This window comes from Battus philenor, unplaced genomic scaffold, assembly GCF_028537555.1.
Source record: "Battus philenor isolate CCGP_79_NKW_IND1 unplaced genomic scaffold, ilBatPhil1.0.hap1 SCAF_21, whole genome shotgun sequence".
NCBI lineage: Eukaryota > Metazoa > Arthropoda > Insecta > Lepidoptera > Papilionidae > Battus > Battus philenor.
Genome location: NW_027181684.1, coordinates 785,534 through 807,777, shown reverse-complemented (window position 1 = coordinate 807,777; position 22,244 = coordinate 785,534). Strand labels below are relative to the sequence as shown.

General features: G+C 35.9%; 3 protein-coding genes and 1 non-coding gene across 4 annotated transcripts in view; 3 read left to right on the top strand and 1 right to left on the bottom strand.

Annotated features, from left to right (window-relative positions):
- Positions 1-2,028, top strand: part of ClpX (Caseinolytic protease chaperone subunit) — a 56,545-nt gene extending 54,517 nt beyond the window's left edge. The window contains exon 13 of the mRNA XM_068766306.1: positions 1,572-2,028. Within this exon, the coding sequence (XP_068622407.1) occupies positions 1,572-1,573 (2 nt within the window). The 3' untranslated portion in view covers positions 1,574-2,028. The remainder of the gene's footprint in view (positions 1-1,571) is intronic.
- Positions 2,029-5,158: 3,130 nt separating this feature from the next.
- On the bottom strand, positions 5,159-6,439 carry LOC137923452 (kynureninase-like). The gene has a single exon (XM_068766710.1). It carries the CDS (start codon positions 6,437-6,439, stop codon positions 5,159-5,161), a length of 1,281 nt encoding a protein of 426 aa, XP_068622811.1.
- Positions 6,440-6,644: 205 nt separating this feature from the next.
- Positions 6,645-22,001, top strand: LOC137923451 (cytochrome b-c1 complex subunit 2, mitochondrial-like). The gene is made up of 11 exons (XM_068766709.1): positions 6,645-6,672; positions 6,933-7,081; positions 7,598-7,707; positions 12,088-12,208; positions 12,949-13,178; positions 17,272-17,563; positions 17,912-18,039; positions 18,404-18,573; positions 19,770-19,889; positions 21,223-21,390; positions 21,922-22,001. Exons 1-11 carry the CDS (start codon positions 6,645-6,647, stop codon positions 21,999-22,001), a joined length of 1,596 nt encoding a protein of 531 aa, XP_068622810.1.
- Positions 15,903-15,976, top strand: TRNAT-AGU (transfer RNA threonine (anticodon AGU)). The gene has a single exon. It is a non-coding gene; the product is annotated as a tRNA-Thr (tRNA).
- Positions 22,002-22,244: the final 243 nt, after the last annotated feature.

The following is a 22,244-nucleotide window of genomic DNA, read 5'->3' as shown; positions in this document are numbered from 1 at the left end:
CCAACTATTTATTTATTTCTTTAGTGATAAGAAACCCACTGAATGATTGCCGGTGATCTGCGTGAACCGGACACCGTCGCGAACCAGCACACAGTATATGGCGCTCGAATGATTTTGGTCCCCGGCCGGATGATGTGGTACAATCATTTCACATTTATTTATGCAAGTATCGGTGACAATAGAGTACAAAGTACATGTGTAACATACAAGTACACACCCCCTGACATTATAGATAGAGGCATTGTTCTTCTGCCACTTCGCCCAGCGGTAAATTACGTACGGAGTCATAGTAATGTTAGCTCAAGCTTCTCGTAGGGGACCTTGAGTCTAGACACTCTGTCTCGCGTTCGGTAAAGTTCGGCTTCCTAATCTAGTGAAATTGTATTTAACAAGACGTGGCTACTCAGGCGGTCCATTAGCTTGATTAAAAAAGGTTTTATGCTAAGCGCTATCTGTGTTTTACCTTTTAACCCTTTGAGGCACGGAATTTTAGAAAATTAAAATACCCATGTTGCACAGAAATTTTATTTTATTTGACGAAAAAAAAATTAATTCTGTATTAACTACTAAAAATTTTCGGTTTCAACACTTGATGAACCTGTCATATGTCCAGCGCAATCGAGTATATTTTTAACAATTGCTAATGGGGCTGCCAATTACTTTAAATAATAAAGTACAGAAAAGAATGTATGAGCGCGCAATTATTCCAATATTTACAGGTGGGTCGATAAATGTCCCATCGTGCGTTATTACGCATCAAAAAGATGGGACATTTTTAATACCAGCGTGCCCCAAAGGGTTAAACCCGCTGAATATTCAATGCCATTGAATATTCTGCGGGTGACAATGGATAGCAGTATAAGTTCGATTTAAAAAAAAATACAAATGCGTTGTCACCCGAGCGTTTGCGGTAGATTGTCCGTAGATTTAATTAACACGTAAAATAACGTCTTCTTCAATTTGTTAAAATTACTTAACACTAGACCAATGTTTCCCAACGTGGGGCCCACGCCCCACAGGGGGGCAGTTCTAAAACTGACTCAATACGACTTTAAAACTTTCGCTTTAATATGAAAAATATTCATTAGACAAAAATAATGAAATATAATATATGACTCGATCGTTGTGTTTTTTAAATACTCAAAAATTATTCTAGCCAGTCTGTCTGCCTGTATGTCTGTATATCTACCTGCAAAGTTTCCGCGAATGAAATGTCCAATCGCGCGAGGTGGAGAAAGAAGATAAGGAAAGCAGACCCCATGATGAGATGGGAATAATAATGCTTAGGGGAGAGAGAGAGAGTCCTTAGAAAAAATTACCTTGTGTAATTACGGTATAATTATGTATTCATCATTATCATTATTTAAACCGGAGGAAGTTCACTGCTGGGCGTGGGCCTGTCACATATATTTCCAAATAGCACCGGATGTAAGCGACCCGCTACCAGTGTCTTTGGACTACCATAACAAGTTCTCTCCAGGAAGTTCAAGATCCTTGAACAAGCGGTTTTTGCCACAATGGCTGGACTTATTCTGCCACATAGTGACTCATTAGTCGTGTATCTATTACAGGAGCTCGAGCTATGTCCCAGTCATCTGTCATTGAATGAGCGCTGCAAGCGGAGACAAGTATGGCGGTTACAGACGCACGAACGAACTCGCCGAAGGACCCGCGCTGCGGACCCCGTGCCTCCCCCCACGCCCCCTTCCACATCCCTCATACCCCCCTTAACCTATCCACTTACTGTACCTCTCAAATTCGAAACGAATATATTTCTTCGTACTACCCACGCGGTAATTTTAGACAATCAATTGTAATTTAAATTATTTTAAGTGAAAGTTGATTACAGGTGATCTATATTTGCGAGAGAAGTTTGAAATTGTTTCATAGGTCCAAAATATTAAAAGTTTAGCTCATTGGAATATTTAAAATAACTTAATTAATGCGAAATCGAAAAATTAATATATATTTGATTTTATTTAAAATGACTTATAGACGGCATTAACAGAAAGTGTGCGTAAATTTGCTATAGTGCTACCGGGAACGCTGTACCGCGCCTTATGTATATCCAACGACGCGGGGGAGTACATGCCGTTCAGTAATGTCGCCGTCAAAGCTCGGCTTTTGATACTTATTCCGATCTCTCCCCGCTTCCCCGCGATTTCTTTCTTTCCTCAGGCGCGGTAAAGCGGTTTCGGTAGTTCGTAATTCAATTTTTCCAATCAGCATATGAAGTGTGGACTAAGAAAGGCATTAGCGGACCTCGATGTGGAAGGCTTTGCTCTCGCAGAGATGGTGTTATAAGAATGGTTTCGTCGTTAAAGTGATCTTTAGTTCCTTGGTTAAAAGAAAATTAATTATTTACGAACACGTATGATTGATCACGTGGCATGCACCACCATGTTGCGTTGCGAGTACATTGTAAATTATTGTAAATAACCAAATTATAAATTAAGGTTTTTAATAAAAAAAATAACAATTTTTTTAGTCTGTCCTCCCCAACATACGGTTGGCAACCCTGTGAGAAAATAAAATTTCCTTGTTCATCATAGACTATATGATAGTTTGAAACTCTGCGACGCGCGGTGGATATGCGGACAAATGTGATCGTAAAATATGTTAGATCATAAAAATAGGTTAAAACTCGGTTAGGACAGTTAAATTGGTAAGTTACGGTTAAATCGAATTAGTTAAAAAATAGTTTAAGTCAATTTACAATTAAAAAAAAATTAAATAAATAGAACTAAAAATCTAGCGGACTATGACGTTTTTTTTTTTATTTTTCGTTTTTCTAAATACCGGTTTGTAGATGTATATATATATGTTGATGTATATACAGGTTATGTTAAAGATCTCGGAATACCGGCAAATTGACGGCGTAGCGAAATTGTTTTTGGTAAGGTAGGGTAGAATGAGATTTTTTTATAAAAATTACAGAAGTGTTCAGAGACCAGAAGTTAATAAAAGATTGAAAAACGAATTTATAGTTTTATTTCTTCAAAGATATAGTTGTAATGGTATAGGCGATAGTCTTCCGTCACACCTGATGGAAAGTGTAGTTGAAGATAAAGGTTGTATATTCCCATCCAAAAGAAACCTATTCACTCTGCTCTTAAAGGCTCCAGAGTTTAACTCATCAGGAAAAATAGACTCAGGGGGAGTAAGGGAGACTGGAGAGTAATGTTGCTTTAAGTTAAATTTACACGACAACATTTTTAAAAATTTTTTATTTCTAATCAACAATATTTTCAGCATTATCCACCTTTTGCCATCTAGTCACCAACACCTCATGCTGAAACGCCGCAAAGTGAATTAAGATTTTCTGTAGCAAACCATGTAAAGATCGAAGATGGGTTCCAGGGTCGCGAAAATACTACTTTTTAAAAGAAAATTGAACAAAGCAAACATTTAAAAAAAAAGATAATATAACTCTGCCCATAAATAAATTGGAATAATATTTACCTTTTTTGTAACCAGAAATAACACGTAAAAATTTATGTAAACTTATTATTCTCTTTTAAAAAAAGCACAACACACTACGTAATTGAAACTGTACTAAAATTATCAAAACTAAGTGAAAATAAAACTGTATTAAAATCGCGTTGATTTTTCGTTAGTAAGGGAATTCCCGAGTTATGATGACATGGCGTAATTAGAAACAAATGTGTTGCCATCTTAGAAGAAAAGAAAATTTAAAAAAAAATTAATGTCTCGAACCCAAAATAACACAACCTCGAAAATCTAACGAAGCACAGTGAAAATTAGTACTAATTAAGCAGTGACGCAACTTCGAAAAAAAATAAAGGACGCAAAGCGAGGTAAAAATCAATCGGTTCTTCTGTAAAATATGGTGGACAGACGATCTGGTTAAGATCCTCAGAAGGGTTGAGCTCAACTACGCGCTACTGGTCCCAATGCTCACGGGGCACGGGGGATTCTTCCAGTACCTTCACAGATTAAACCTGGAACTCAAGGAGAGTTTCCCTTGCACCTGTAATCTAACCACCGGCTGTCCTGTATTTGGCGCGGAAAGAACAGATTATCATTTTCGGTTGCAAAAAAGAGAGAGGAGAGAGCCAACGCCTCGTGAGCTACAAGAAGAGTCGTCAGAGCTTTCTAGACTTCTCTAGAAAGGTCATTAGATCTTCGATTACAGACAATAAATTAAAAGTATAATTGAAAAATTAAAAAGAAAAATGATAATAAACTGTGGTAATTTTAAAAGTCGATTAAAAATATACTACGATATAGATAATAAGGAAAGATATACAGTTTTACTTATTATATATGTATATATTTAAAAAAATACCGTATTTCTATACCTTTTAAATAGACATTTATTTACGAATTTTAAAATTGTAATAAACCTTTCGGATTATCTGTAATCTCCAGTGCTGCTTGGCTACAAGGATATGTAATATTCGTAGTTTGACATAACTTGATTTAAATTATTGTCACTGTTGCATTACGTGCGTTTATATTCCGCGAGCTTAGAGAGGCAGCGCAGGGGACATAGAGCTTTAACTTCCTTTTAAATCAGCTTGTGACCTCAGAAGTCTTAGCTAGTTCCGCTAAAAAATTTTACTATAAATAAAAATAAAAGAAAATATTTAGACATGATCTCAATAAGACGAGTACCAATATTCTAGACACTATTGTACTTTTATTGTTGAATATTTTGTCCACACTTAGTAAATCTTACTAAAAACCACCTTTATAATATATGGATTAACCGTGCGGGTGTCGAGTGCGATGCATTGTAGGGAGACGGGTGATTACGGTTCTCGGGGCTGACGACCCGCGGACCCTATTTAAGTATGCATCCCTGCAACGTATCGATCTTCCACTTTTACCAACCAGACTCCTCACTGTACTAAACCAAACTAATTTTCATTTTTTTAGATACAATTGAAGAGCAATAGGTAGAGTGATGATATAGTCAAGATCAGGAGAAATTGCTGGAATCTTGCAGCGCAAGACCCGTAATCATGGCTATTTTTGGGAGAGGCCTTCATCTTGTAATGGGAGTATCGGCTGACCTGATGATGATACTGAAGATAATGAAGCTGTTACCATCCCTTGGTCCCCAATTGATTTCTATTTTTAAAAACCATTTATACTTATTTCAATATATAACCAAATGATACCATAAATAGATTTAAAGAAGTTGTTCCTGATCGTTCCTATAACTCTTATAGGTCTCTCTATTCATGATGTCCAGCAATATTTCCACCACCCGGTAGACCTGAGTGTAGCTGGTGTATAAAGCGACTGGACCTAAGCGAATCATGATCGGAGGCTTGAAGTCAGTCACCACACCACGGGCACCTAGGGCCAACGCGATCTCTCTACCCTCCGCATGTTCCAGACACACGTGTCCTCCCCTCTTTGAGTCTTCCCTAGGATTTCCAAAAGTAAATCCAAAGTGCCCCAACTTAGACTCAACTAAGTACATCAAATACGCAGTTATATGTAAGGATTTCTTTCTTATATTTTCCATAACTGCGTCGTTGAACATCTGAAGGGTACCTTCTAAGGTTGACATGGAAAATAAATTTGGAGATCCGATTTGCCAGCCATCCGCATCTTTCTGGTGATCAAACTCCTGAAGCATGAGGAATTGGGTGTCCTTCCTGTTGCCGTACCATCCAGCAAGACCTGGACGGACATGGAAATGCTTTCTGTTGATATAAAGACCGGCAGGGCATCCCCCTCCGCCGTTCAAATGCTTATACGTGCACCACGCGGCAAAGTCTACATCCAGCGAGGGCAGATCCAATTCTATCGCTCCAATTGCATGGCATAAGTCCCATCCAATGATGATGTCTCGTTTCTTGGCCTCCGCGCTGATTAGCTTCATGTCCAGGATCTGTGCGTTCTTGAAATTCACGGCGGAGAGAAGTACCAGAGCGACATCAGGCGTCATGGCTTGTGTGATCAGATCCTCGTCGAAGAACTTACCTTCGGAGTAGACCACTTTAACAGCGTCTTGTGGATCAAGTCCTTTTAAGAGAACTTGACTATCCACCGCGTAGCGATTTGACGGGAAATTGGTATCTTCGATCAGTATTTTATACTTGGTTTTTGTAGGTTTGTAGAAAGTACTGATGGCTTGGTGAATGTTGGCGGTGGTGGAGCCTGTAATTGTGACTTCCTCGGGGATCGCTTTTACCAGCGGCGCCATGAGCTTGGCGAGGTGGCTGGGATAGTATAAATATTTGCCTTCGTTTTCACTAAATATTTTAAAATTCTCTCTCTTCCAAATGTCTAGGGCATTGAGTAAAGAGTTCTCCGCGTCTATGGAAGCTAGACCGAAGATGTTGCCGCACAAGTAAATTTCACCGTCTCTTTGATAAAATCTTTCTCTGAAATGTCTCAAAGGATCTTTTTCGTCCAATACCTTTGGATAATTCTCATCATCTTTGAAATTATAACCCATCTTCACCTTTCTTACCCACAAAATATCTCATTCGTGGTCAATTTTAAATAAATTATTTACGATTAATATATTATTACGTACAATATATCTAATCGGATTTGTTCGTGTATCCGTCCGCGTTCGAATATTCATCTAGATGACAAAATATGAATACTTTTGTATACATTATTATTATTATCGCGTAATTCAGGGACCGCAGAACAAAATGGATCGACGTACGCCTGTGCTTTTGTGTGAGTGTCGTATAGTGCTGCACCACTACTCGATATTCAAATATCGATATTAATTAAAAAATATTTATGAGCAATTTTTTTTATTTTTTTTTTACTTAATGGATAATATTTATACATATGATGTTTAATTATTTTAATAAAAGTCGTTATAATGCAGGAGTTGTCCCAAAAAGTTTTCAGAATTTATAATATCAAAAACCTCTTTCTACTCAGATTTTTTTTGTTTTAACTTTGGTAATAAATGAAAATCACGTCTGTAGTATTAACAACACCAGATGGGCAAAGTGCCTTACAAAGTGGGTACCTTGAGATACGAAAAGGAGAGAACGACGACCTTGTAAAAGGTAGAACGAAACCTTTTGCCAGGGATATGGATCCTTATGGATGCGTGGGGGCACGGGAGTGTGATGTATGGAGAGGTTTAGCAGAATTCACCTCTTAGTACACTAATAAGTACTTAGTCGCAGAAATAAAGCCTATATTACATGATGGGGCTTATAAACGGTACGACCAAACAATTCCAACACCTGATATTAGTCAAAAATTCGTTTGTTGGTATCGACCAGTGCTGATACGTTGTCCTGATGAAGAAGAACTCTGCTGACGTTGTTCTCTAACTTTATTTTATAAATACATGAAGATAAGTTAACTTACATTTCTGATTTTCTTATTTCCTGGAATAAATCCGACCAAATAACGCGGTACCCATCTCTTTCTCTATGGTTCTTACTCTTTTAATTTCTATAAGCAAGGCTTCTGAATTCTTAATGGAAACATCAGCTATAAAAATTGTCAAACAGAGCCTTTGAGACACCACTATATATTTATTTTCAGGAACCTATAAACGCAACTGCGTTTTTGAGTTTCGATCAATTAATTTAGATTCATCTAATTGTAACAACATATTATACGTGATTATCGGAAGGTTGAGTTACCACCTGATCACATGTCTGATCTTCCTTCGATGAAGTTATACGCGATTGGCAGAGATGAGTTACCGTTGGAGCACATTGGTGAGGAAGGTGATAGCCAAGAGTGACCACGATGGTATATAGACATATATATGTCTATATACCATCTCAAGACAAAGACCATACCAATATAAAGAGTATTTACTACTTACACGACCCTAATACAACGGAAACAACCACATCACTGATGGCGTTCGAATTCAAATCGTCATTCAAATTGGAATCCTTAGATCGACGGTCGTAGTGGCCAACAATATGCAGTGTGAACGCTACAGTTTCATTATACCAGCCTGAATGATGAACTGTCACTTATTACTTCAGGTTACTTTGGAATCCATAACATGATGCTTTTAAATATCTGATTACGTCTCATATGAATACTAAAAGGAACCTTCGCGTGTCGATGACCAAATTTGGTGAAATATATTTGAAAAAGCATCGACAAACATTAGGAAAAACTTCCAATACTCAACTGCTAATTATGTTTAATTTTTTATGTCTTATCTAAAGAGAACGATAAGCAAATTTTTGCTTGTTCGACATTTAAATGTGTTATTAGCCTACATTGTGGAGAATTACCAGTTTTATAGTGACTTTACAAATTTTCTCAATAATATTATATGCACATTTAGTTTTCTAATAAACATTTAAATCAAAAATTGTCGATTTAGCCAAACAAGATGTGTATCTGTTTCAAATTCGTAAGATAAAAAATATTGAAAGTTTCCAATGCTTTGGGCTTGATATATTGACACAGACAGATGAAGCCTATGCTTCCTATCTTCACTGCGAAGTCTAATTAGAGATGGAGGTGAAGAACTTAATTCATAGATGTTGTTCAAAGAGAGCGGAGCACATCACTCGTGCAACCGAAGTCCGTTGCGGTTGAAAGTTCTTTTACTTTTCTGTTCTCTTTAAACTCGCAACATTGGTGACCCAAAACAGCTACTAAAACTAATGATTTAACATTTGAATACATAAAAATTGAATACATGAAGAATTAAATACATTTTTGAATGTTATCATCATGTCAAATTGGATGACAGGTTTTCCGCGGCCAGTATCTAGTGGGCGATGGGCGATTTACTGCGACCTGAATTAAATCATCTTTCCATCTAGTGGGCGACTTACCCACGCTGTATTTACCGGCTAGTGATCGCAATTCGATAACTTTTTATTTTTGTTACAATATAATTTATCGATAATTTTCGACATAGGTACATCCCTAGTGCGATTACCATAAATAATATACTTAAAATATATCGCGAATATTTATAAATTATTATTGATGCGCTTCATTATCACATATTCACGATTTTATTAAATCGTAATCGTAAATCGAATCGTAAAAATTTTAAATATTACTTTCTGTAAAATATATCTTAGAAATCTTATTAACCTTTAAAAATCACGTTAGTTTTAAAGGTTAATGATATAAAATATAAGAAGGTTTATATACTTGTACATAATTTACCATTTTAATTATAGTCGATATTTTCTGATCGATTTATATTTATTATTAAATTGAATACATAACAAGAGATAGAGAATACTATAACTACATCGAATATAATATGTTTTGTGATTGATGAATTTTAAAATGATTTAACTATATGCACATTATTCAATAAACGTATATTTAAATGACAAGAATCCTTGGCAGTGATATCGCCTGATTATTTTGATTTATATCTGTTAAAATATGTGTATTGTATTGTATTGTAAATATTATTAGAAGATGTGTTGATGTGAAGGAAGGATGAAATGATTTGTAATAATAGATAAAGAATTTAATATACAAATTCGTCTTACTTTTTTATTATATTTATGACGATGGTATATACATGATATAGAGATATCAAATTAAAAAGGAGTGGATGTATCGCTAATGTGTCAGCAAAAAAAACTTTAAGGCTTTTATACACACAATCACCTTGGACCAAGTGATCACTCTGAAAAATGTTACGTTATTTTTTTTTTGAATGCCTCAGACTAATATCTTCTAGTAGTACAGTCTACTTACAGGGACAGATAATAAACCATAATTAATTTTTATACATAATAAATACATTTAAAAGACTTTTAGGTTAAACGGTTTTTTGATACCCATATTGTGGTGGTTGTGGAAAAATATGTACCTAGTCCGCCCTATTGGAACGGCGTCCATCTTGAATTTTAATTTTTGGCATAATCATCATGTTTTACTAGTGTAGCCCTTTCATTTGATACCCATATTGAGGGGGTTAAGGAAAAATATGTAATCCGCCATTTTATATCGGCGGCCATCTTAGATTTATAATATTATTGATTTTATTATATTGTATTGTCATCTAAATTAAATTTGTGTACCAAATTTCAGATCAATCTGACAACGGGAAGGTGTTTAAATTTCAATTTCTAATTTTGATCCAAGTAAACAAACAAATAAATTCCTTACGGGTCGAACTAAATAAAACCGTTTAAAAATACTAATTTTAATAATGTTTTTTCTTGTTATATTATCATTACGTTATATGACACCGTTGATTTTTGGATAGCATGAACCACAGATTAATTGACAATAAATGATCTATAAATTCATTCCTTTAAAGTTTTTAAACCTATTACTAATCATCCTGTATAGCGTCAATTGCATTGACATCTGATCTGATCTTACAATCGAAATATATAATTAGTAATATCATATCGCTTATTGCAGGCAATTAACACAAATAACAATGAGGAAATTCTCTCAAAATACATAATTAATTTTGTACAGGTCAAATATGAATGAACTTTAATGCAATTTAGAATATTCATCAGATAAATTGAACAATATTTTATGAGCAATTAAATTATTTAATACTATATCTGTATTTGATTTGTATTTTGCGTTTGAAGTTATGTTGCTAGCCTATCTAGGCTTTGTGTAGCTTTATCTATATTGAGTCCGAGGAATCAAGAGGTCCGCGGACTAAAATTTTACGTTGGGTGGTCGTACCCCAGTTACAAGGAAGACGTACACACGTGGAGGGACTATACCCGTGTAGGTGTATAGCAGTGATTCCCAAAGTGGTCTATATCGACCCCTAGGGGTCTATGACAACCTGCAAGTGATGAAATGAAAATGTGGGTCCACGATAGTGGATCTCAACACATACACTGATAGTACCTATTTACTTACATCATACTATCTTATACCATCAAAAAATTTACATTATTTATAAAAGTACCTATGAAGTAAAAATATAAATATGTTTAAATATATATATGTTTATAAAATTGTGTAAGTTGTAGGATGTCGGTATTCGTTTTGTGGTCGCAATACATTTTGAACTTGTAAAAACCTAATAAATGTATAAATTAACATGTGTTTTTAACACTAAACTTCACTACAGTTAGAAATTTACAGGAAATCAATATCAGGTAAGTGGGGGGTCTACCTAACACGGAAAACATGGCAAGGGGTCTACGACACAAAAAAGTTTGGGGAACTCTGATGTATAGTGTAGTGAATGAGGTGTAGTGTAAGTTGTGCGAAGCGAGGACTACTCGAAGGTCGGGAGTGATACGGGCCTCTCCAGACCGCCGTCTTTATTTGGGGTGTCTCGTACCCCTATCTTTGGGAAGTACAGGGTCGTTTATTCTTTTTTTATTATCTTTTTACTTCTTCCAGTCCTTATCTTCTGTTCTATTCGCCATACATCCATCCTCAACCACTACATTATAGGTATCTTCATTTACAATTTTCTTTAAATATCTCAGTTTTATGCAGCCTCACATTTCGTTATTTACATATGTTTATCACAGTTTTTATCTTTTATTTTATTTATTGCAACATTTTTATTCACTATTTAATTTTGTTTCTTTCTTTACTTTTTTTAGTGCTACTTAATTTCCAATCTGACAATATTTGAGCCTATAGTTAAGTTTTATTTCTTTCTACTGCTGTTTTGGCTATCTTCTTACAGTAGTTGAGGAAGGATTATCTTTCTTCTTCCTCTAACATGATGGAGGTGATGGTCGCCTCCTCAATCTTCTTGCCTAACCGGCATTTGTAGTCGACTCGGACTCCTCCGAATGCGGGACAGTGGGCTACCAGTTGGACCACGGTCTGGTCTACGCTCGGTTCACAGAAGCACGAAGAGACCTTCTTGGGTTAAAAACCGGTGAAGGTAATCGGAGAATGACCTATGCCCCGTGAAGACCGATTGATTTGTTACCGCTCTGGCATTGAAAATTTGTATACTAGATGGCAAAAGATTGTTGATAACGAAGGTGAATATATTGTTGATAAAAAATAAAAACTTATTACATTGACATATGTCAACAGTTTCATTGACATATTTGTCAATATATATTTTGTTTAATAACAATATATTTCAGTGGTGATGATGAAATTTAGTTTATTAAACCGATACCCATCTGTGAAGTTCTCGGCGAGAGGCATATATATTTGGTCCAGGAATTCGCAGAAGCCTTACGGGCCCAAACAGGTGCAGCGGTCGCACATGCTTAACGGAATCCAGGTGGCGGCAGTCCATCCCCTTGGATCGCAGATGGGAGCCTGCACCGTCATGTTCCAGGTCCTTAAAATGTGTACAATTCTATTATCTGCATGATAAATAAACTATATTGGTCCACGCAGCGTGTTCTACACGAACACATATCAAGTAATTTGACCCCCACGCGAATTTAAATTTCGGGATTTAGTCTACCCTGGAAAAGTACAAAAGCTTAGTTCATTTTCGTACTAAGCGACTAAGGAATCTCGATCAACCACTATTTAATGATGGAAGTTCCTGAATCGTCAACAGATCGCAGCTATTGATTTTATATAAAATTTTGTGTATTTAAATTAGCGCCATCTATCCACCTTTATCTTAAACTTTGGTTCTTCATAATATGAAAATATTTTAAGAAGGGGAATATATAACTCAAAAGGCAGCAAAAATATGGATATATTTCTTTACGCTTTTATTTGTTTTTAAGCCAAGTTTATTCTTGATTGATTGCATTTGTTTTGTAGTTACATATTTTATATATTCATCACTTTATATTATTTACTTAAGCGTTTTGGAAGGGGCCTAAATATTCTTTAGTGGCGACAAGAAGCCGAAAACCCGGTGTGGTTAGTCTTCCCTCTAAGTTTACTGAAGTCATAAGTCAAGGTAACGGTATGTTGTTAGATGTGGGTAGTACAAGATCGGAGTTTACCCGGTCTTTGGGGGAGACCTATACCTGACCAGAGATCCAACAACTAGCGCGGTTTTGATCCAATTCCTGGAACGTGAATGCGCAATTTCTAGAATAATTCATTTCATAGGCAGGATCCCGGGTGGAGAGAGACGGTGAGTTGGGTGCCACGCACTTCATCCGCGCGATGTCCGGCAGCTCAGGGCGAGCGTACTCCGGGTACGGCAAGATGCGAACTCTTCACCAGCGCGGCTGCTACCTGACGTGCAGTTCCGACCGCCAGAGCATCGCCTATACTCTTCGCTGTCCCCTAGATGACTTCTCCGAGATGAAATATTACTTGCTAGATACAGCTGCCAGGTAACTGGTTCACTTGATTTTACCCATGCGCTAACCAATAGTCATATTCACACTAAATTACTGCTACTTTGGACTTTGTGTTGTCATTACCCACTAGACCAGAGTTCCCCAAACTGTTTTGTGTCGTAGACCCCTTGCCATGTTTTTCTGTGTTGGGTAGACCCCCTACTTACCCGATATTGATTTCCTATTCCTGAAAAACTTAACTTAAAAACACATGTTAATTTTTACATTTATTAATTGAATTTAAATTAAAACTACTCAAAATAAAATTTTGTATCTGTTATGTAAAATATACGTAATGTTAAATAAACATAAAATAAACTATAAATAAAATAACATAAGCATATGTCAATATTTTTAGTGAGAAGGATGAACCTGTGCTTTAATTATAAATTACTAAGAAATAGATAACACTATCGTAGACCCATTTTCATTTCATGGTCCCCCAATTTTTTTTTCGCTGACGTAGACCCCTTGCAGGTTGTCATAGACCCCTAGGGGTCGATATAGATCACTTTGGGAATCACTACACTAGATCTACCGATCCTAGGAGGAATCCCACAACATGATTTAAGCTAAAAGAGATCGTTTTGTTTGGAAAAACAACTTCTCTTCTGGTAAAGGTGTGCGCCATTAAGTAAATTATTATATTTGTATCCACATTGTATCATTTAATCAAACGACACCATCATTGCTGTCTCCAGGTAATATCGCTCTTGACTAAAGCTTGGCTCGTTTATACTAATTTACTTAACAATTATTTACTTAGATGCATCAGCAGTACATATAAGTTAAAGGTACATTAAAAGTTACCGTATGAATAATGGTACTGTTATGTGTTAAAATATTGACTGTTATGTGTTCCTTTATAGGTGACATAATTTTAAAATTTACTTTATCATAATTTTTTAGTGGCTCCCTCTATTTGTGAGTAACATCTCCTACCCTCTACTTTGTAAGGGGTAGAAACGTTAAAATATCGAATTAAATATTTTTTTCAGTATTTATATATATGTTTTAAATTAATGTTTCTTCTTACATCGGTCACAATTTCTTTCATTCATCACATTTTGATATTCTTTAGCACATAACCTCAAATTCCTCATCTAAATTCCTTGTTAAATTTGAATCTTATTACATCAACTATTTTCTATGATTTATTAATAATTTTTAATTTACAAATATTTATTTGTAATTTTATGTAGAATATTATAGAAAGAAAGATAAAAAAATTAAAAGAAAAGTGATCGTACTAAAAAAAATATTGAGCGTATAAATTTAAACACCAAGAGATTTCTTAGTATGAAAATGTTTCCTCCGGCGCGCAATATTCAAGGCTGGGTGCTTAAAATACTCAATAAAAATTGAAAATCTGTTATGGATACACTGAATTAATAAAATGGTTACTAAAGACTGTAATAACCGCGAAAGATATCTCTGGCAGGCAATTGTTGAAATATTCTGTTATAAGAACTGCACATTCATAAGATAGGAGAGTGTAACCCAACGTTTGTCCAATTATGGGGCCCACGCAGGAAGGCTTTATTGGGGTGTCGATGCTAATGGCACTGAAACTGCAAATAAACTGTGAAAGTACCTAAACATAAACGTAATGCTGATGTAACTGCAGCTGCCACTTGAACCATTATTATCGGTCGCTTGTTAACCTGCGATTCCCGATCGAAACTTATGCGCTGCGCAACTGTGGGAACTTTTCTTATATTCAAAGATAAAAATAAAATTCATTGATTCGATATTCACTTTTTTGACAGAACTCCTATGGATCGTCAACTTTATTTTAATATTTTTATTTTTCACTCTACAATGCTAAACACACACAACAAAATTTTTGTTAAAATTTAACAATATATGCTTATTTATACACATACGCTTTCTGTCAAATTTAGCCTAAATAATTGACAAGGTTTCCTGTCAATTAAGTATTCTTTTATAGAATAATATGTATTTTCCTTCAATTCAGTTTTAAAACGCGGTTACAATTATTGTATTTCGACATAAGAGTGGCTAAGAGGGTCGAAAGTCGGCTTAACCGGTTGCTATTTCCTGGCTTATATGACTATTACCACTTCAGAAAGAATTAGTGCTGGGAGAAAATGAAACGGAAGGAACTCCCGCAATGCTTCTATCTAGCATGTGCCGGTAAACATGTATTAAATTTTTTGGTCAAAGTTCATTCTTCAAGTTTTTTCTAACTAAAGAGTGGTTTTTATGTTATATCAGAGATTATTCGAACAGCTTTCGTTTAGAATACAGACTTGTATAGATGTAAACATTATTAAAAGACGTAATATTGTTACAGTATGATAATATTAGTATTACAATCAAATTAAAATTAATGTACACAACTTGACGTAACTTGCCGCTAGATGGCGTTGTATTAAAACGATAGATTGCAGATTATTGTTTCTTTGACACCTTGGTAATCAGGTAAATTATTAAATTAGCAATGTATGTTTCATTATTTTATTTTTATGATATTATAATTTTAGTTAGTTATATTTATGTTATAATAAAATATTAAGAAGAGATGTATTAATTTGTTAAAAGATTCTTTATATCAAAAATATTGAAATTATTTGTTATCGAAAAAATTATTTAATGTAAAAATAAAAAAAAAAAACTTTATATATACGTATGAATATATATGTATAAATAGAGTTATGTATTAATATGATTATACTTTTCAACACATATCACAACGGCGCCGTGGCTTAGTTGGTTAAAGCGCCTGTCTAGTAAACAGGAGATCACGAGTTCGAATCTCGTCGGGGCCTACCAGTTGATAACTTTTTGTAATTTCTTTTTAAAATATTTTAACGTATGAAATCTTTTTTTAATTAAGGCAGAAAAACTAGTTTTCATAATTTTATTAACGATAAGTTTGTATTTAAACAGAAAATAATTCTGTTAAAATACAATGAATTCAGAAATATTAAATAGCGTAATGATAATATAGTAACAAAAAGCATTTTAAAAATTCTTGTATCTACATATAACTTAAAAAATATTTACCATCTGTACAAGCAGACTTTGTATTGCCAAGAGCTATATTTATTTATTTATTTACTTTATTGGAGATAGACAGTAACAAAAGGCAGTAAGAAAGTAAAAAATTAGAAGCTTAGAAATGTAAAATTAGTTACAATTGTTACCTTATAACTATCTCACTGAGAACATATAATGTTTTATAGTCAAACAATGAAAAAACAAATAAAAATAAAAACATTACTAAACAGGGATCAAAGACTATGGTTTATATATTTATATTATGTTAGTGTATATATTTATATTATATTTATATTATGGTTTAAATTGCATTGTATGTACTCAATAATTTCGAACGAAATTGTTTTTTAAAAGATACGAAACAGCACGAGAATATATCAATATCACTAACATATGAGTTGTGGAGGTCACACATTCTGTATAAGGGTGCATGTTTACCGATATTTGTCCTAGCCGTTGATAAAAAGAGAGATCTAGAACGCGTTCTTGCTGCAGGAATTCGAAAGTTTACCTCGGACAAAAGTTCCGAACAGTTAACATTGCCACCACAAATATTTTTAAGTGTAGTGGCGTCCATTCGAGAACGTCGATCCTTCAATGATAACATTCGGTGTCTGTTTAAAAACATTTTATAAGAATCTCGGGGCATTGCAGGCAATTGCATTGCATTCGGTAGTTCAGAATACGAAGGAATTTTTTTGTACTCTTTCAATTTTATTTTAGTAGACTGCATACAGTGGATTCCAAACGACAATATAACTATTTAATGACCTCGCGCATTGTAATATATAAAAAAAATAATGTAACGTAATTCACAGTGATCACTTTATATAGATTGATTGCAAATTGATTTAAAACATTTTCTGCTTACAAATGGACTCCATATTCACCTCTTTAAAGTTTTTTATCACTTAACAAACCACTAAAACAAATGATTATTTATAATACACACTTAATATATTTAAAATCAAGCTATAATAATAATTTCTCTCAGTTCCTTGAACCATAGATAATTTTTTTTTATTGAGGCGTTGGTTTTATGCCATTAATAATTATATACCAGGTGCTGTTTCCATGAATGGGAGCTGGAAGACATCAAACCATTTATCAAGGACAACTTGGTGAGGATCCACCCCAAGCAGCGCTTGCTAGATCTACTGCAGAGAGCGCTATGGGGTGGTCCACTTGGAAACTCCATGTTCTGTGAGGAGGACCGCATTGGACACATGACCACCGACCACCTGAAGGGCTACATGACGAACTTCGGTACTAAGAACTGCTCCATCGCCAGCTTTGGTCTGCCTTTTGAAGAGACCATGAAGCTTGCGGAATCTTTAAGCATGGAATTTACTTATGTTAGTAGATACGAAAATTATTTAATTCCCTTTACATGTGTAAAGGGATATATTTTATCAAGTATCAACCGCGGAATGGTCTAAATTCGCCCTACTGGGTGGATCGATGAGATAATCAAAGTCGCCTTCCTTTAAAGATGGCCTGGTGATCGGTCTACATCTGTCCTCGTTCAGCTACTTCCGGCAACCTTCACTATGACGTCGTGGTTGTCAATCTTTCATCCTAACGGCCTTTGGTAGCTTGATCAATGCTTTCTTTTATTTCTTAATAATTCAGTTAGTAAATTAATTTCCGAATTGTGGTATCTCTTTCCATATAGTCAAGTCTTTTCTGGTCTTCGTTTTCAGGATAAGACCTGTGGTAGAGAGCCGATGACCTCTTTCCCTCGAGGTGACTGCGAGTACTACGACCTGGGGCAAGGTTCTGATACCTGGGTGGCGGTGGGTGTGCCAGGGGCTGGGACCAGCGATATTTGGTGACTTTTAAATATGTCAATTTATTTCTAGTCTTAATTTGGCGCAACATATATACGTCTAGTGAATGTGGGAACATTTTATAATAAAAAACTAAGTAATCCAATCATTCTGTGATAGTGTTCCGTATGGAACATAATGCGTTTTATTTCACGAAACATTTCTTAATTTCGTTCTTCAGGCTCGGTTGTAAATTGTTCAGATAATTTTCGATATCTAGCTAATATAAAACTTAAGTACTAATTTTTGGAAATAAAATTAAAGTTTACTTCCAGAGTTTTTTTATATCTGAAGAAGTATTGAGCATGGTGTTGGACAGAAGGAACTTCTTCTCTATTTAATCCTTGATTATGGTTCTCCTCTTAGCTCCACATTGAAACACGCGCTGGTGGCAATGGCCTGCGGCGTGGATTATGCCCAGGTCGGGCAGCACACCCTTGACCGCATCGCCCAAACACCTCTCTGCTCCATGGCTGACGACCTCTACACCGAATACAGAGCCTTCAATATCTCTTACTCCGAAACTGGACTCTTCGGTATGACCTTGGTAGACAATACCCACCGCAGCAGGGAGTAACTAAGATTCCGTGACGGTGAATGGAGAAGTGGTTAAACTGAGATATATATAGTAAAAGCGAAGAATAAAATACACTTGAGCTGTAATGTCTGAGGATGGGATAAAAGGTGATGGAAAAATGAAAACAACGTAAAGTATAAATGATAAAGAATGGAAGATGATAAAAGAAATCTCTGTTCCCAAATAAATAGGGGGTGGAACGAGAGGTCCCAATAGCGGGGGCCAAAAAAATAGAGAAGTGAGTGTACCTACAATTCCAGTTCAATATCCAGGGATTACCCTACCTGGCGTCTCCAGCGAGGATTGAACCGTTTGTGCATTCTTGGCGTACGAGTGAAAGTGCCGTGTGTCCAACATCTGCTTGGAGCTCTTACTCACCTTAAAGAGTACTGCGTCGGAGACGGTGGAGGCAAGATCTACCGTAAATAGGTCTCTGCTCTAGGAAGGGTGTACTGAACCCGTCGGTATAACGGTTGGGAACTTTGGTGAAAGTATAATCAACAAATTTGGAACAGGTTCTGTAAGGTGATGTTCGGTATAATCATAACCAGTCTTATGACCTTCCTACAGAAGTCTGGCGACTTTCCTTATTGCTCACTAGTGAGGCGATGGATCCCACCACCATCCTTTCTTGTAACCGAAACTGGTAATACGCTCTTTTTGAGTCAAATACGGAACAGCCAGTAATTAGGTGCACGACGGTCTGGTCCACTCCCGGATCACAGATGCCTAACGAGCTTGCCTAGATGACCTTGAGCTTAAACCTATGAAGGTACTCGGAAAATACTTCATGCCCCATGAAAATCTGGTTATAGAAATAATTTGAATGGTTTTAATATTTGAGAGTTTTAAATTCGTATACCAAAGTAATGAATTAGTTTATCATAGGGAAGAATGCATAGACTTTTAAAACTTAAGAGAAATTTTATATAGTTATCCGTCTTAAGTATCCGGCATTTGATTTGGCACTTCGGAAGCAAGAATGAGTTATTCGATTAGGTTCATCTTTGTTGCGATAAAGACAACGTTCTACATAATCTAACCCAACTTACGTATAGATGCGCCAAATCAAATGCCGGGTACCATATCTTTTTAAGGCATTTTATTTGGTCTGGAATTTATGGATGATCTCACTCGGTGTTGTATATATCACAGGTGTGATGGCGAGAACCCGACCCTCGACCGCGGAGAAGGTAGCTCGTGTGGTGGTAGCGTTCCTCTCCAACGTGGACAAACTCAACGCGGACCATATAGACGTCGCCAAGAAACGGCTCAGTAGGTTTTTAACTTAAGAAGGAAACATGGAGGCATAAAAAAACCAGTTTGTGTGGTATTATTTTATTAAGATATTTTAGGTCAGTTTGCCTATTCGTCATAGCTTAGAAAATTGGCAATTTGAAGTGGGCAGGCTTCATAGCGCAGATTGCTGGGTTCTTAAGGGTCGGGAGATGGAAACAACAGTCCAGCAAGTCCAGCGTAGTACTTCTACTGGATGTTGGAAGACGATGGTTGCAGGCAGGGGCGGCTTAACCTATAGTGCAGGGTGTGCAATGCACACGGGTGCCGCTGTCTCAGGGAGCACCGCGGCGCTCCCAGAGACAGCTAAGAGCATCGTCTTAAACCATCATCGTACAACAATGATATGACAGAAGCGGTCAGCTGCCGCGGTGGTGGCAGTTATCAAACGCGAGCACCCTATGGGCGGCTTTTTCAACTGGAAATAAACCTTATTTCACCAGCCAACCAGACAGCGCGGAGCAATGAGTGTTATTCTGCCGTCATAAGAAGAAAGGCCGTAACTAATACCATACTCCAAGCTATACCTACTTATAAAATAGCTTGTTGGAATATGAAAAAAACTTCTTGTTACTACGGCGAAGTTAATAGTTATAGCCGCAGGGGATGGGGGGGGGGGTGTCAGGCCTAGGGTGCGCCATGGTTTTAATGCACACGGGCGCTACACGAGCTAGAGCTGGCCTTGGTTGCAGGCCGCTTTCGAGCACTCCTATTTATTAAAGAAGTTGAATCAATAAACAAATTTCTTCCGAAGTTCTCAAAGTCGTTTGTCCACGTTGGACGTAATCTTTGAATTCTGATACTTCCTAGGGTAGGTAGGTCTTGTAAGTAATTACAACACGAAGTCCAAAGTAGAAGTGTGTACATCTAAACTTAGCCGATATTTAAAATGAGTCTCAAAATTATGAAAACAATATTCGACCAATAAATACCGCCAGCCAATCAGAAGGCGAGAAGTATTTTAGAGCGCTGTCATTGGCCCGACGTAATTACAGAGCTCTCTAGCGTGGGATTCCCCTGTTCGATTCGCCACTGACGATGACGTAATATAGCTCCTACAGTTATGATGATGAAGGTGGAACGAAGGACTTAGGATGCGCGGCCTGCGTCCTAAGGTTCCAACCGTTTACGTTTATGAGAAGGTTAAAAACAAAAATTTAAGATTCTAATTTCGAAAGTGTAAAGTCACTTTTTTAACAAAAGGAACTGATTTATGAGGAACGACAGTAGTGTACACTTCGTCCGCTAGATGGCGTTAAAACACTACGAATTAAATTCAGTTAATGATAATGACGTTTTTTTTTTAATTTAGAACTAAACCTCGCTCTCCACGAAGAGGACTGCGTACAGGTTGCCGAGGGTATGGCTTTGCAAATAGCCAATGATGTACAAATCGACGGGACGCAACAATATTTCTCTATTATAGACTCTATACCTAATGAAGAAATACTGCTAACTGCTAATGAGATATCCAGTAAACGTAAGTTTTATATTTATTTATGGTAAAAAGAACTAAGAGAGTGAAATACGCAATATTTTTATTGCAACATAACCTAACCTATTTAAATAATAAGCTATTAAAATGTATTTACAATATATCGGTAGAATAGTAGTAATTTTTCATCATCATAACCATCATCAGGTCACTTGATAGAAGCCCACCGGAAGGCATAGGCCTCCCTCAAAGATCGCCACAATGATCGGTCTTATACTGCCATCACATCCAATGAATTGCCGCGACTTTGACATGTCGCCGTAACCTTTTATATACATCACCATTTTAATATTCAATGATGAAAATCACTTATTACTGTTTCATTTTTAACAGCCTTAAATACATATAATCTAAACTAAGCATCAATCTCACGTAAACTAAACCTTTTGAAAAAAAATTAATTAAATCCTAACCTATTATTTCTTTTTTTGATAGATTAATAAACTTTTTTTTTTAAATTAATCTGAACTCGATATATCTTCAATATTAAAAACATTAATTTGGCCTTTGTTACAGAATCCTATATGGCGATTGCAGTTGTGGGTGATACGTCAGCGGTGCCACCCGATGTAGATTTAATTAAAAATCTTCTATAAACACTAATTATGTTGAATAAAATTTAAAAATAAATAATAATTCAATCATTTCCCTTATTGCTCCTTATGATATATGCATCTTAAATAATTTTTGGTCAACGACAGGATCACGTACCAAAAGAAAAATCTATAATAAGAAACGCTCTAGATGACGAATAAATTATAAATGTTGCATTTATATCTGTCGCAAGTTTTGTATTACCTTGTTTCAGTTTATTAGTCGACTTATGTAAGAAGCCCAAA

Coding starts and splice junctions, on each gene's coding strand:
- LOC137923452 (XM_068766710.1), bottom strand. CDS start 6,439: ATGGGTTATAATTTCAAAGATGATGAGAATTATCCAAAGGTATTGGAC.
- LOC137923451 (XM_068766709.1), top strand. CDS start 6,645: ATGGATCGACGTACGCCTGTGCTTTTGT. Junction 7,082..7,597: donor TGGGGGCACGGGAGTGTGAT/GTATGGAGAGGT, acceptor GATTATCGGAAG/GTTGAGTTACCACCTGATCA. Junction 18,040..18,403: donor GCTGGGACCAGCGATATTTG/GTGACTTTTAAA, acceptor TTCTCCTCTTAG/CTCCACATTGAAACACGCGC.